Below are 14,969 nucleotides of genomic sequence, written 5' to 3' on the forward strand. Positions count from 1 at the left end.
AAACGTCAACATTAAAAAAGCTTGAGATAGGGCTGTCAAAATGTTGCACTCACCTCCTGTAGTAACGTTGACTCAACTGTCAAATTCTGTTGCCATTTTTAAAGAAGATTCCACACGCGCGTCATCGCCTCGAGCAACACCTGTGCGCCCATCGAGTTATCCGACCGTGTTCTGCTGCTATTTTGGCATAGGCAGTAGGCTAGACTATGCTCGTCTAGTTTTTCAAAATAGTTAATTACACACAATTAACAAAACACCACACAAGTAGCTGAATGCTTCAGATCTTTTGCGCAATTAAACACTAGTCAAAGGCGATTACTCAAAACTCTTATTTTGTTGTCATAGCCTATCACAGGCCTAGCATCATATTATCTGATTAGGTTAGCCTATGTTTTGAATCAGTTAGGCCTAGGCTACACAGCAATATAGGCCTGTAAAAGATAAATTCAAGAAAATTATTCTTTCTCAGCTGGAGATCCTCCAGGAACCTTGATTAAATTGGGTTCTTTGAGGAACCTCCTTTCATACTGAAAAATCGTTAAGGTTCTTGCAGAGACCTCTAAGAGCATCAAGGCACGTTTGAGTTCTCAGAAGAGCCCCTGGGTTCTTGGAGTAACATTGAGGTTCTTCAAGGAACTATCCAATTTTTACAGTGTAGCCTACACCATTTTCAGTGTCAGTGAACGCACTGCCCAGAGGCACTAGGCTACTCCCTGAACTCACCGTTTGTGGCGCGCGCTGCCGTTTTTCGTGCAAACATGTCCCAACATCGGTATCAATGGTATGCGCTGCGGGAGTGACTTGAGAGTTTGTTTGGAAGCCTTAACTTGTTCGCCACCTTGGCACTGAGGCAAATCGTAATGTGGCGGAACACACTAATATTTTATGTGTCTTTGCTCCTTCATTCTGGATCTCTCCAGGAGCAAATACACCCACAGAACTGCATTCGGAAGGTAAGCCAATATTACAGCAGATATCCTTCTATTTAACCTTTATCTAGCTGATCAGAGAGCAGCATGTCTGAACTCACCAGCTCATGTCGTTTAGGCTATATTTATCAGTGCTTTAAATAACAAGTGTGGTTGTTTTCATGTTTACAAGCAGACTAGCCCTTTTTCGTCACTGATTCTGGATTTTCCTGTTTATAATGGTGACCTGCGCAGATGTCCAGGCTAAGCGGAAATAGTCCCCATTCCCACGAATTCTGTATAGACTAATAGACTAGGCTACTACGACGGAGTATTCGGGCCCCACATGAAGATTTTGTTTTTGCTATGTCGAGAATGAAGGTGAAATGTCATGTCGACTAATCGACGTGTCGACATAAAGTCCACATGTTGACATAAACTCGAAATTTCGAGAATAAAGTTGAAATATCATGTCGACTTTAATCTCGACATTCTTTATTCTTGACATTCAAAACTAGTTAGTAGGTTAGGCTACAGGCCTATTTGTTGTTAAACCCGATTCAGGGCTACAATTTCAACAAATCATCTAACTTAAGGCATTTTGTTGAGTTTCATGATTCGGATCCTGGCCAGGACAGGTGGACGAAGTAGCCAATGCCATCCTTTGGTTGGTCATAGGACATGGACAGACCGTCCTTACACCAAAACATTTGACTTTTTTCATAACTTTGCAACTGTTCAAATGGATGCAATAATATAATTTAAATAATTATTCATTCTCTGTTCACAAATCTAAAACATGTTCACTGCCGAATACAAAAGATGACTTAATTATGAGTAGATTATTTTGATCTATGCTAAAGATCTAGCTAGGCTAGTGTTTTTCAACCTTTTTTGTGCCACGGCACACTTTTGACACTTAAAATGTCCCACTGCACACTAACATCCTGTGTGAAGAAAAAATAAACATACCATAGCCTAAAATTTCAAATAATACAAAGATATGGCCTTATTATGGATTCTATGCAAGACCTGCTCAATAAAACAAGTTATTGCATTATTGTATTTAGAATCAAATCTGGTTAAAAGTAACAAAGGCCTACTTCATGCTCATATTTCAAATGTAGTGGAGTCAAAGTCACAAGTTTTCAAAAATATTATAGGCCTACTCAAGGGGAAGATCACCAGCATGTTAACATCTAAAAAATAAAACTTTAAACATCTCTACAAAACACATCTGGTATGATTACCAATCACTTAGAGTTTACAAAACAGGTTAAAGTTTGTTTGTATGTGCCTAGCTCAAAGGTTACAGCAAGATAATGACGAGTGGAGTGTCAGGCAGTATTCGTGCTCTTGAAAAGCTCATTTATCTGAAAGTAATTGTGAAAGATATTGCCAACTTTTTGCTCATTCTATTCTTGTTTTATGTTGCACACATTGCCCTTGATATAGTTTTGACATAGAAACTAAGAAAAAATATCTAAAGGGGTTTTCGGAGACTCTGTAACTCTGTTACCATAAAATGCTGTTTTTCCCCACTCCCTCAATGGCATTAATCCCAAAAATGAATCCCGAAAAGATGAAAATAATTTCCAAAAGAAAGCACCATAGTAGTACACTTGATTTAGTATATTTCATTTATATATTTCAAGTATAGGAAATATTCTCAGGTTTTAATGTAGACAAATTGACAGGCGTGATCTATTTCTACGGAGAGAATGTGCTGGACTGAGCGCTGGTTGCATTTTGTACTGCTATGCGGTACATCTACTTATCTTTTTTTTCTTTCATAATTTACACAATTAAATCTTGTTTTAACAATATAGGCCAGTCAATCTAGCCCAAAAAGACAAAACATTTGCAAAAGAAATGTCTCAGTTTTTATTGGTCCTAATACCCTCCTGAATCATATACTAAAAGTCTACCGCCGTAGATGGAGTGGAACATATTTTTTTTCGAGATTAAAGGCCAAAGTTCTGCCCAACACTCTAAGGGCCCTATCATGACAGTCTATATCTTGTCACGTCAAGATATATCTAATATATCTTGACGTAGGGGAGACCGGGGCTGGTTGGAACAAGGGCAGGTTGAGACACTGTTAATATCCAGGCTACTAGAGGGAGCTGCAACAAAATTCCAACACTAAACTGACGGCCTTATTGAGTAGAGTAAACTCACGTATGTAACTGGTCTCCAGGTCATTAACCCTTTAGGTGAGAACAACTTTTTGATTTTGTAGTGTCAAAACTTAGAATATGCACCTCCCACTAAATACATCCTAGAAGGGTAATAGTTAGGGATATATAAAAAATATTCATTATAATTGATTGCTAGGGGACTCATCTATAATTTAAAATGAAGTTTAAAAACCAGAGGTGACCGATATTAGCAGGCTAACAGCATTGGTGCAAAAAAGTTTGACCTAATGTGGGCGGGGCAGGTTGGCACACTGATTTTGGGGTTGGTTGGCACATACATTCTCTATGGCTATTTTGTGACAAATCTATAAACTTTGTATTTTACACATAAAAACATCATCAATCTTTATTTTAACATTGTTATTGTAATTACTGAACATAGTTTTACATTTGGAAGCATTTCAGACATTTCTAAACATTTGAAGTAAAAAAAAATTCGGTAGGGACCAAATTGGTCTTGACGGTGGGCCCTACTGAAGAAAAACACACAGAAAAGAAATCAGCAAAGCCCTACAGGTAGTGATATAGATGAGCACTTCAAACAAAAGCAAAAGGAGTACTGCAAAGGACTATAACATAGGTGTTCCAACCAACCCCGACTACATGTGCCAACCAACCCCGTGCATGGGGCAGGTTGGAACACGTGCACAACACCACTTTAATCATATATAACTCAAAACAAGGGATCATTTGTTGACATTGAATGTATACATTTTGTAGCTGAGATCCCAAGCTTTCAGTTAATAACAATTTGACCATTTCAACGCATTGTAAGACGGAGAAATATAACCGAGAGTGAAAAGTGTTCCAACCAGCCCCGGTCTCCCCTACTTCTATAAGACATATACAATATTAGAAGTACGTCAAACTAGTCACAGTCGCAACATTTTTGGTCATATTATAGGAAACAAGTGTAGAAACACTTCTATATGAGCTTTTTTAATGTTATATTTTGAGAACCGCATGTTTGATGATGTTGACTTTTATTAAAGTTATCATTTAATTGCTGAGTGAGTGGCACCAAAAAATCTAGTGGGAGTGTAACTCCGTTACCGCGTGATCTTCCCCTCAAGTAAAGTACAGATACTCAAAAATCATACTTAAGTACAGTAATCAAGTAAATGTACTTATTTTTCTATAATACAAAATGTTTTACGGGTAAGGCCGCACATCCAAATAAGTGCCCTTCATAACCCACAGGCCGTCATAGCCTATCCATAGGTTAACACGGCAAAACTCGACCCCCCTACTTGATAGCCCCAAATATATTAACATCTTTCTAAAACTGCTTTTCCATGCCTCACCTGCATAAAATATAGTATAAACACAGCTATGTGTGCATTTACTTAGAATACATGGGGTTTATTGCCTGCTCGGGACGAATGAAAAAATCATCCCTAGACATTTAGCATAGGCTGTTTTGCATCCATTACAAACAAACATGCAATGTGAAAGTCTGGGATTGGGGAGAGCACTTAATAGTCTGCTGAATAGGCCTAAGCATGAAGTTGAACCTTTAGATGAAAAACACCCTTTAATAATAAAAAATAAATAAACTGCTAATGAAGTTTATTTTTGACCATCGAATGTATTGCCTGTAACTCCGTGATAAAAGGGCGTAACAGGAAAGTATTTGGCTGAGCAACGGAGGTTAATATGTTCTATGTTTTGTCCAAATTATGTCTGTCTATCGTCGTTGCACTCGGAGGAAACTGGAATATTTCATTCGTCCCCGTTTCAATAGTCGCGGTTGTTCTATAACCTAGGCCTACTTTGGAGCGGTCGTTCTCTCCCCAACTAGTTTTGATAGACATGTCAAGATGAAATGTCGATTAAAATCAATATTATATTTTAACTTTATTCTCAAAAAGTTTAATGTCGACATGTTGAGTTTAATCTCGTCATGGCAAAAATATGTTTTTCTTCATGTGTGGCCCTAATACTCCGTCGTAGCCTACACCACAGTCAAGTAGTTGGGTAACAAAAGTGAACTGTGTGATATTTTACGATTGAAGGTGTGCTGTAATCAAGTCAAGGTCATACTCTGAGTTTATAGCCTATTGTTGTTCATTTACAAGAGGCCTACTTCAAATAAATTCATAGTTCTCTGTTAACATATGTCGTACAGAAATATATCTGATTCTTTTTTTTTTAAGTATATTTTTTTGGGCTTTTTATGCCTTTAATGATAGGACAGTGGAGAGTGACAGGAAGTGAATGGGAGAGTGGGCAAGGGTGGGATCCGGAAAGGACCACGGGGCGGGAATCGAACCCGCGTCGCCGGCGTACGGTGCAGGTGCCCCAGCCAGTTGCGCCACAGCTGGGGCCATATATCTGATTCTTAATTCTTTCTGTATCTCTTTATCAGGGAGAATTTGAAAGCGAGTATTGCCGTATTACACAGGAGGAAGTTAAAGCAGTTTTAAACCTTCCCTCTTCATTTTCCTTTCCATTTGGAGGTTAGTATTCTGACTAGGGTTTCTGAGTGAATTCAGAATTCTCACTAAATTAACTAGAAAATGTCATTCTTAGGAAGGAATTACCATTGCATGTGAATGCAAAAAGGCTGCTGTGTAAAACATTGTATTAGTAAAAAAAAATCAAATTACTTAGTATGATTATTGAGATTACATAGACCTACAGTATTGTAGGTATTGTAGGCATTGTAGGCACGGCTGAAGTGCCCTTGAGCAAGGCACCTAACCCCTCACTGCTCCCCGAGCGCTGCTGTTGATGCAGGCAGCTCACTGCGCCAGGATTAGTGTGTGCTTCACCTCACTGTGTGTACACTGTGTGCTGTGTGTCTTTCACTAATTCACGGATTGGGATAAATGCAGAGACCAAAGTTCGCTCACAGGATCAAAAGAGTATACTTATACTTATATATTCTTGAAAACCTATACCAATATAGACCAATAAACCAATATTCTTTATTTTAATGCAGTACAGTAGACAACAGCAGAATGATACTTAGAATACAATGAACACTTAACCAAAACAAGTTTAGTTGTTTAATCCAATTTTAAAGCTAGCCAATAATTAATGCTTAGGGAGAAACCAGATGTATACTGAATTTTGATTCTTACAGAACTTGATAATGGCAATAATATTATCCTAAGATATATTTAGGTATTTATCAGTGGTAATTCTGAACAGGCAGCAACAGTTAGAGGTCTCAGTTAATGGTAACAAGTCACATTTGATGGTAATATAGACTGAAGAATAAAAGAGTCAGCCCTTCAGATGATCAGTTTTAGACATAACTTAGGTCAGAATCTTCATTTTTACACAGCACAGTTCAGGTCTAACAGCACAGCTAAGTTTCACAGATGTCACAGGTATGATTCACAGGTATGAATGATTGACAGATATAATTCACAGGTAGGTCCATGTTTCATATGGTTGTCAGTAGTTCTCACGCATCAGTATAGTTCTCAATATAAGTCTCAGTATAGTTCAAAGGTATGTGCACAGATATGTTGGAATGTAGGTATGTTGCTAGCAATATTGTCAGCAACGTTTGCAGTGATGTATGGTTGACAGACAGGCACACACGTAGTGTAATACACGGTCATCACCACACTGGTCTGGTGTGGAACCTAAAAGACAAAAGCAAACAAACAAGTTAAACAGTTTTACCAAAAACAAGGAATGTCTGCAATTATACAAATTAAATATCTAGAAATATAAGTCATGTTGTTGCACCATCAAGCTGTAGTGGTAGTTAAATATACTAGCCTATCGTAGGCTATTTCATTGCAAGCAAAGCAGCATTCTGTGTTTTATTCGTTTCAGTTTAAGGCAGGTGATAACTGACATAGGTCAGCGAGAGGGGGAGTTGATAGCCAATCAGTTATTTTTTATAAAAAGTAAACAGTTTAGAAAACTTTGTTGGCAATGGGTTTGTTGTTGCTGTTGATAATCATAAACTGAGTTTTAAGGACGGACCATTCTGATATTAAGTATCTTGATAACCAACCAACCCAAAAGGGCAAAGTCATGTTACCCTGCTGCTCATCCAGCTATGCACTTATTCTTACTGTACTCTACCGTTTTTAAATTGTCCTAAAATTGTTGAGAGAATTGCTTTAAAACTTAAACTGTTTACCATGTTGTTAGTCGCTTTGGTTAAAAATGCGTCAGCCAAATGTAATGTAATGTAATGTGATGTAATGTAATGTTTCTACAGATTACGATGTACTAGGCTATAACTGGAAAGCTTGATTCATGTGTCAGGCTACGCTTTAATTTATAGGCCAGAATGATGCAGAAATTAGTAGCATTCTAGGTCATGCTGACAACACAAATGTTAGACCTCAACTTCTGTAGTGTGTTTTAACAAGGCTTTGGTCATATGGTCAGTTTCCTAACAGTATAGCCTTTAGACGAACTATGATAGCATTCTACCGTGATAGTGTTTACTTAACGTTAGGGTAGAAGCTAACGTTAACTTAGAAAGCTGCGAACACTATTACAAGACCTATGCAGGAGTGGTTGAATGAGGTCAAATGGTTTCAGTCGCATTAAATGTCAATTTTCGTCGGAAGAAGAAAAATAATTATTATTATAAGAAGAAAGACAGTGATAACTGTCCAAATACTGAGTTCAAACATTGTTTATTATTTTATAATAAGACAGCTGGTATGTGGCATGTGCCACCGACAACAGTACAGTACAGTTTTTTACTTGTTTTTTTCTCTTCTCCTAATTATTGAACCTTTCTCTCTGGCCAGGTTGTGTTCCTTGGCCATGTCATTTTTTTCTAGGAGTAACTCCAGACATTTGCCAACATTATGTTCAGCGTCCACAAAATGTGGTCATTGAGTTCCTGCCCAATCCTGATCCCAAACACGAAACTGCCATTATATCATGGAACCCCAGTAAATACGGTAACACTACTATTATATTATGGAGCCCCAGTAAATATGGTAATTGGTGAACTCACATGTTTTTCTGTTTTGAATGGAATAATGTGGATTCGAATAGGATTGTTATGTGAAAGCACTATTAGATCTAGATTGGTACAGGTGATAAACAGTGCTCCAAGTCTGTTGGGTAGCACAAACGTGAGTTATATATTGGCCCCTATATGTGGGTTTGGTAAAAAGGAAACCATGATATGATGAATGATTTGAGGATACAAATGGTTTCTCATGAATGTTTTAATTGATATGTGGTTAATGTGTGTTTTGTGGTTCAGGGATTGCCTTCCTGCGAGGATTTCAGGTTTCTCTGCATGCCTTGGGTGGGGCTCAGGTGGCGTGTCAACTTTTCCTGGTGCAGCAAAACCAGTCCTTAACACCATCCCATTCCCAAAGGGTACAAGTAGAGCTACTCTGTTAGTCTTTTGCTTGGTATGTAATTTGATTTTCAATCAACACAAGTTTTTTTCTTCCTAGGTTTATTACTCGGACCCCTTCCCCATTTTGACTCTTGACACTCAGTATGCAGTGACGGTAATGGCATTGCCCGTGCCTGAGGAGTGGGACGAATTTTACCAGAAGCGTCTGTTCAGCACACGCAGTAAGTCTGAGCTAGTGACCCAAAGTCTTTAATGGCCATAGCACATCAAAACACTATAACTTTCCCCTTTTCACAACGGGTTACTTACAGTCAGCTTAACCAGTTACTCGTAAGTCATGGTCTGCCGAAATAAAAATAAAATAAAAAAATTAGCATGGTCCCAGCTGTGGCGCGACTGACTGGGGCACCTGCACCTTACGCCGGCGACCCGGGTCCGATTCCCGCCCCGTGGTCCTTTCCGGATCCAACCCCCTTCTCTCTCTCCCATTCCTGTCACTCTCCACTGTCCTGTCAAAAGCCCAAAAAATATACTTAAAAAAAAAAAAATGAGCATAATGAACTCACTTTTGTCTCTGTAATTTTACAGCTTGCCCTGAGAAAAATGGACTAGCAAAATGCAAAAAAGGTGAGTAACCGCACATTTGTAGTATAACCACATTCTAACAGAATCATTTAATAAGTAATGTGATCTATAATGTTATCATCAGTGTAGGAATTTCACGGCGGCCACGACGGCCATGGCCGTCGTAGCCCCTTGCGTTGGCCGTGAAGCCCCTTTGAAAATCATAGGTTTACAGGCCACGGTGGCCTTGGTGCCCCCTTCTTTCAATATTCTGCTTTGTGTCCTACTAATAGCGATTTTTATTTAGCCTGTGGCCTATCAAAATAATCTTAGCATTCACAGCGCAAATTAATTTAGTCTTTTACGCAGTGGAGAAAGTGACAGCGCAAGAAAGTGCGTCCAAATTCACCCATTCTTCTCAGTTGAACTACTCGCGAAGTAGCCTATTCATCACACAGACATCACAAGTATCACATGAAAGAGCTTTTCTCAGCTTTTAAACGATGTTAGCCGATAATTGCTGTGTTGAACGGTTCGCGAGAAAAGTTAATAATATAATTAAATGTAATCATACATTCTACTGAAGGTTTTGCGTCCATGATCTCCGTACCCATTCATCTCGGTGGAATACTTCACGAACCCTTCTTTTAACACATGACAAACCACATATCAGAATAAACAGCAGACCTTACCGAACACAAAGGTGTAAAGCAGTCCCCTGTACAGTTAGCCGTTCCAGAGTAATCCAGTTTTGAATTTGCAGTAAATTTCGACATGTATGGATGTCTCCAAATTTGGGCTTAAGTTTTACAATGTGTTTAAATTGTTCCACATGAATTCATAATGGGCCAAATACAAAATAAATGTTACAAATATCGCCTAGATATTGGTAAATCAGAGGACAGCTGACTAAGAGTTTGTGAAAGTAGCCTTAATGATCACAAAATGCTAAGCATGCATCTAGGCTATTTGAGTTTCTAAAAGCTGAGCTGTGCTACATTTAAATTGTTCAATACATGATTTCATAGCAGGCCAAATATAAAATACATTTTATATATAGCCTAGATATCTGTTTTTATTAGATGATCAGATGATTTACAGTTATTTGTAATATGTCATGTTTCATGTTTTTGCAATGTTTCATACAGTGGTGCAGGTCTACTGCAGTGAATAGGCTAAATACAACTTTAATCATTTTTATAGCCTACTACTGTATAGTTAACTTTGGCCTTGGTGCCCTGACATGTGGCCTTTGTGCCCCCCACCAAATATGCCCAACTGAAGGCCAAGTGGCCTTGCCCCCAGAATGGTGAAATTCCAAGCCTGGTTATCATACATACATATAAAAATACATACACATTTTTTATATGTCATTCTAGCTTATTTTACACAAATCTACAGCATTGGTAGCAGTGGGGGAGTGGTATTTTATTGAGACAGATATTCAGTGTTCGACCCACTGTTTACTTTGTTTCCACAGACTGGTATCCAACATACATCGTTATAGAGCAAAATGGTCATGACGTTAATGTAACCTTCAACCTTGCACCCCCAAATCTACAGTTGAATCAATATTTTTCATCGTGCTATGGTGGGGGTCAAAGAACATACACAACATTGGAACCAGTAAGTAGGTTTTGCCTCAAATCAGAACAATGTGTAGTTTATGTCCCAGCTGGAAGTATGACACTGTTGTTTTTCAGGACATCAAAAAGAACCACACACACTTCACATACCGATTGCCCCGATTACTTTACTCTGGAGTAAATTACACTTGTGAGGTGAGCCAAATTAATAATGATTTATTATGTATTATTATTATTATTATTCATAATAATAATACATTAATAATATTGATAGAAATTGACATAATTGCACTATTAATTTAATGAATGGATTAGAATACTCTTATGTTTTTGGTGAAATAGATAGCATTATGCACTATTTTGTTGTAGTGACCATTGTTTTGTTTTTCTGCTTTGTTCTTTTCTAACTATCAAAACAGATAGCAGTTGATGTGGTAGATGCCGTCAGGAAAAAGTTTTATGTTGAGATACCGCCAACAAGAGAGGGTAGGTTTTGATGTGACTTAATCTTTATAGTAAGTGGTGTTTGTTAAACAGTAGACTTACATAGTCACTCAAAGTTGAAGGCATAGCCATGAGCTGGGCTAGCGTGCAGTAGCCTGAAAGTTGTGGGTTCAATTCCCGGCTTCCACCGTTGTGCCCTTGAGCAAGGCACTTAATCCCAAATTGCTCCGGGGACAATGTAATCCCTTGTAATATAGTTGACATATGTAAGTCATTTTGGACAACAGTGTCTGCTAAATTAATAAATGTAATGTAAATGCATATCAGTACTAGCTGGAATAATACAAACCCACAATATAAATGGAGATGTCTCAATCAACACAGATTTGTGGAATATTGAGTCCATTGCATTATGTCCTTCCATAGATCCCTCTCAATTACTTCCAGAGATTAACCACCTCACCTCCCTGATTCCTCTTGGCATCATCCTGGCCGTTACTCTGGCCACCCTCCTTGCAGTTATGTGCAAGAGAAAACGGGACAAACTAACCAAGAAGTATGCCACTCCAGGTGGGAAGTGTGTCTGTGTGTGGAGTGGTGGTGGATGTTTGTGTGGGAACACTTGACACTAGCTTAAAAGTAAACACATTCTAAAGCACTTTCATATCTTAACACATTCAGACATGTAATTTGCAAGCTGATAATTGTATTCTTTTAATATTTTTTAAAATCTCATGAATTGTTTCATGTTTCAGTGAATGCTTGTCCAGACATTTATCAGCAATTCCTAGTCAAACCAGAGGAACAGTGTGTGGCTGTGACCACTCCAGTCCAGAACTCAATGCCCCCCAGCCTGCTGATAGTCTATTCAAGCGCTGATGGTCCTGCTCATGTTCGGGTTGTCCTGCATCTTGCGGCTTTCCTGCAGAGGCATATGGCAATTAAGGTAGGGCTAGAAAAATACTGCCTTAAGTACTATCTGTTGTTAGTTATTTTGAACTGAAATTCACATCTCTTCTCTGGTCAGGTTTTTCTGGATCTGTGGGAATCTCTCAGTCTGATGGAGGAGGGTGTGCTGGGATGGTACTGCAAGAAGATTGTGGAGAGTGACTATGTGCTGGTCATCTGCTCCCCGGGCCTACATCTGAGACCACAGGAGAAAAAAGACGTCCCAGAGGAAGAAGACCCTCCAGATCAAAACATGTCCTCAGCCATCGTAGCTATGATTGGCGAGGAGCTCTGCCGTACAAAAGCCAGGGGCCAGGACCTGTCCAGATACATGACTGCGATGTTTGACTACTCTAAGGAGACGGACGTGCCTGTGGTTTTTAGCCTGGCCTCCCACTACAATCTCACCACAGACTTGCCGCTGCTCTTCTCCCACCTCCATGGGCTGGCCCTGCAGCAGCCTGGGGCCTGCATGTGGATAGAGCACATCTCTGGGGACTACTCCAGACTGCCTGCTGGGGAAGCGCTACAGAGAGCCATCCTAGAGGCTACGTCTGAGCTAAGTGAACAGCAGGAATGTGAAGATGAGAAAGGACCCGCAATTACCACCACCACACATGGATTCATTTCATGATTTTGAATGTGTATACATGGACTCGGTGATGGAGCACAATAACGAGGTCTAAAAGCAAGGTTGTCAAAGATACGGCTTGGGAGCCAGGTCCGGCCCACCAGCCGGAATAGATATTCGACTATGTGTGATAAGCGTAATCTTTATGAAATGCCAAAGCAAATAAGCCTAGTACAAAAACAATCCTCAGGAAGGAAAACCGGGAGAAATTGACTGAGCATGAAGCTCTTTTACAGCAATGCCCTGAGTTTACAAAACATACAACAACAATAATCAAAACTAGATGTACCGCAGAGCGGTACAAAATATGACCGCCGCCCAGTCCAGCACATTTTTTCCACAAAAATAAATCACGCTGAAAGGCCTATATGAAACTGTCTCACTAAATTGCATTAGCCACACTCAATTCTCACTGGTATCTGCTAAACAACAAGTACCAAAACATAATTAGTTCATAGATTCCACATGTAAAATTCATTTTATACAACCCCACCCCCATCTTGCCTGTTCATAATTCTGAGAAATTCTTGAATTGTGTGCATGTGTGCGTGTACATGTTTATGTTTATGTGTGTGTGGGTGTGTGGGTGGGTGTGTGTGCGTGCATGTGCATGTGCTTGTGTGTTTGCCTGTTTATGTGCCTGTGTGTGTGCATGTGCATGCATGCGTATATATGTCTACTGTGTGAGTATGTGTCATACGTAGGATTACTGTGAATGTATGTGTGTGCGTGTGTATCTGTTTATGCACATGTGTGCATATGGAAATGGTTTACATGACCCCTGGAGGCAAACATACGCAAAAAATTGGTCATCCTAGGCCCTATGGTTCTCAAGATATTCACAGAAAACTGTCTGCCCTACCCTCCTTTCGGGGGGTGCAGTCCAGCGGGGGGGGCTACAGATCAAAACGAAAAAACGATGGTTCCATGCTATCCATATGGGGTTACATGCCCACCAAGTTTCGTCTACCCCGGTCTTTCAGTGTCCCGGGAATCATTGACGGAAATTTGGACATGCGAAAAAAAAAAAAATCTGACTAAACCTATATGACCGCCGCTTCACTGCGCGGCGGTCATAATAACAACACAAGAACAATAAAAAGATACAAAGCCTAATTAAAAAAAATAGTAAGAAAAGAAGAGGGGAAATATGTATGTATCAATAAAATCAAAATAATAATAATATGTAAGGTCTAAATGCAGAAAAAGGAAACATTTTGCTGCACCAACAATTTCATTATGTTGGCGTAGCCATATACTCTCCATGCTGGTGAAAAAAGAGAGACTGACATGGAGGGTAGGGTATTTCAAGAAAGAGCAGAAACAGCAGCACACGATAAACCTATTTGTCTTGTTTGCTCATAAGTGGGTGTAGTTAAGAAGTGTATTATCTATCAACAATCTGATACCCATGCAGAAAAATTATAATGACCTTGACAATGGTGGCCCTCACAAGGTCTCATTCTAACAAATCCGGCCTACTGTCTAATATGAGTCGGACACCCCTGTTGAAAAGAATACATGTTATGAATGCAGTCTGGCAATAAATGAATTGAACTGGGAAAGAACTGGATGGACACTCCACTCTGGCAGCACCAGTCCTAACCAGCCAACACCCCCCCCCCCCTCCCCCCCTTGAAGAAGCATGTTATTTAATAAGCAGAACACTTTTTTCCTTTGCACTTTTAATGTAACACTGTAGTGGCTTTTTGAAATGCCTGTTTATGCCCTTCTGAACACTGCAGCCACTAAAAAGCTAGACATCACAGTTGCTGTGATGGCCACCATGTATTGAACCTAAACAGCTGTTTTAATAGGCTGTCTGAAAAACTTGACTTGGTGAATTATAAAATGTAATTTGTAAATATAAATTGTATAAAGTAAACTTTTTGTTGCTGGTACATTGTTGTTATTGAACCAAGTCTTCTCATACTACAAAATAAGCTTACTCTTGAGTCTGGTCACACTTATTTTTATTGATTGGACTGATTATGATTATGAACATTATATTGATATTTGACATTTTTTAGAAAATTAGACTTTCCAAAATTAGATGTGTCCATATGTGTTGCCTCTGTTAACATTAGTTGTGAAGATTGTGAAAATATGTTCAGTCTTGTTTGCATGTATATCATTTATACATCAACTGTGAATAAAGGACACATTATATGGCTGCTGTCAAAGTGTCTAGAAGTGACACGGGTGCTTTTCCCCCTGGAAAACATGATGGCTCATTTCCCTCTTAGTTTTTAGGTCTTGTACTAATTTAGGCTGTATTTGGTTGTCTTAAGTACCCTAGGCTGTTTTACAATGCTATTTAGGCTATAGTTAATTCACTGGCAATATTATTTCTGTCAGATATGGTGTGGTGGAGACTGTGGCTGT

The 14,969-nt window shown here is 39.2% G+C and overlaps 1 protein-coding gene across 1 annotated transcript; it reads left to right on the forward strand.

Annotated features, from left to right (window-relative positions):
• Positions 1-860: 860 nt before the first annotated feature.
• Positions 861-14,755, forward strand: LOC143114139 (interleukin-17 receptor D). The gene is made up of 12 exons (XM_076275616.1): positions 861-953; positions 5,478-5,568; positions 7,843-7,998; positions 8,310-8,428; positions 8,509-8,632; positions 9,000-9,038; positions 10,456-10,601; positions 10,679-10,756; positions 10,981-11,047; positions 11,432-11,575; positions 11,761-11,951; positions 12,033-14,755. The coding sequence occupies exons 1-12, from the start codon at positions 861-863 to the stop codon at positions 12,585-12,587; spliced, it is 1,803 nt and encodes a 600-aa protein (XP_076131731.1). The 3' UTR covers positions 12,588-14,755.
• The last annotated feature ends 214 nt before the right edge of the window (positions 14,756-14,969 follow it).

Source organism: Alosa pseudoharengus, unplaced genomic scaffold (genome assembly GCF_046254945.1).
Source record: "Alosa pseudoharengus isolate Yale_2024_CS ecotype anadromous, Long Island Sound unplaced genomic scaffold, YU_APseudo_1.1 YU_APseudo_1.1_scf_9, whole genome shotgun sequence".
In the NCBI taxonomy this organism is placed as follows: domain Eukaryota; kingdom Metazoa; phylum Chordata; class Actinopteri; order Clupeiformes; family Clupeidae; genus Alosa; species Alosa pseudoharengus.

Excerpts from the sequence above, each read along its gene's own strand:
- LOC143114139 (XM_076275616.1), top strand. The coding sequence starts at position 861 with ATGTGGCGGAACACACTAATATTTTATGTGTCTTTGCTCCTTCATTCT. Across the intron at positions 8,429-8,508 it reads CACCATCCCATTCCCAAAGG|GTTTATTACTCGGACCCCTT; the intron begins GTACAAGTAGAG and ends TTTTCTTCCTAG. Across the intron at positions 11,952-12,032 it reads AGAGGCATATGGCAATTAAG|GTTTTTCTGGATCTGTGGGA; the intron begins GTAGGGCTAGAA and ends TTCTCTGGTCAG.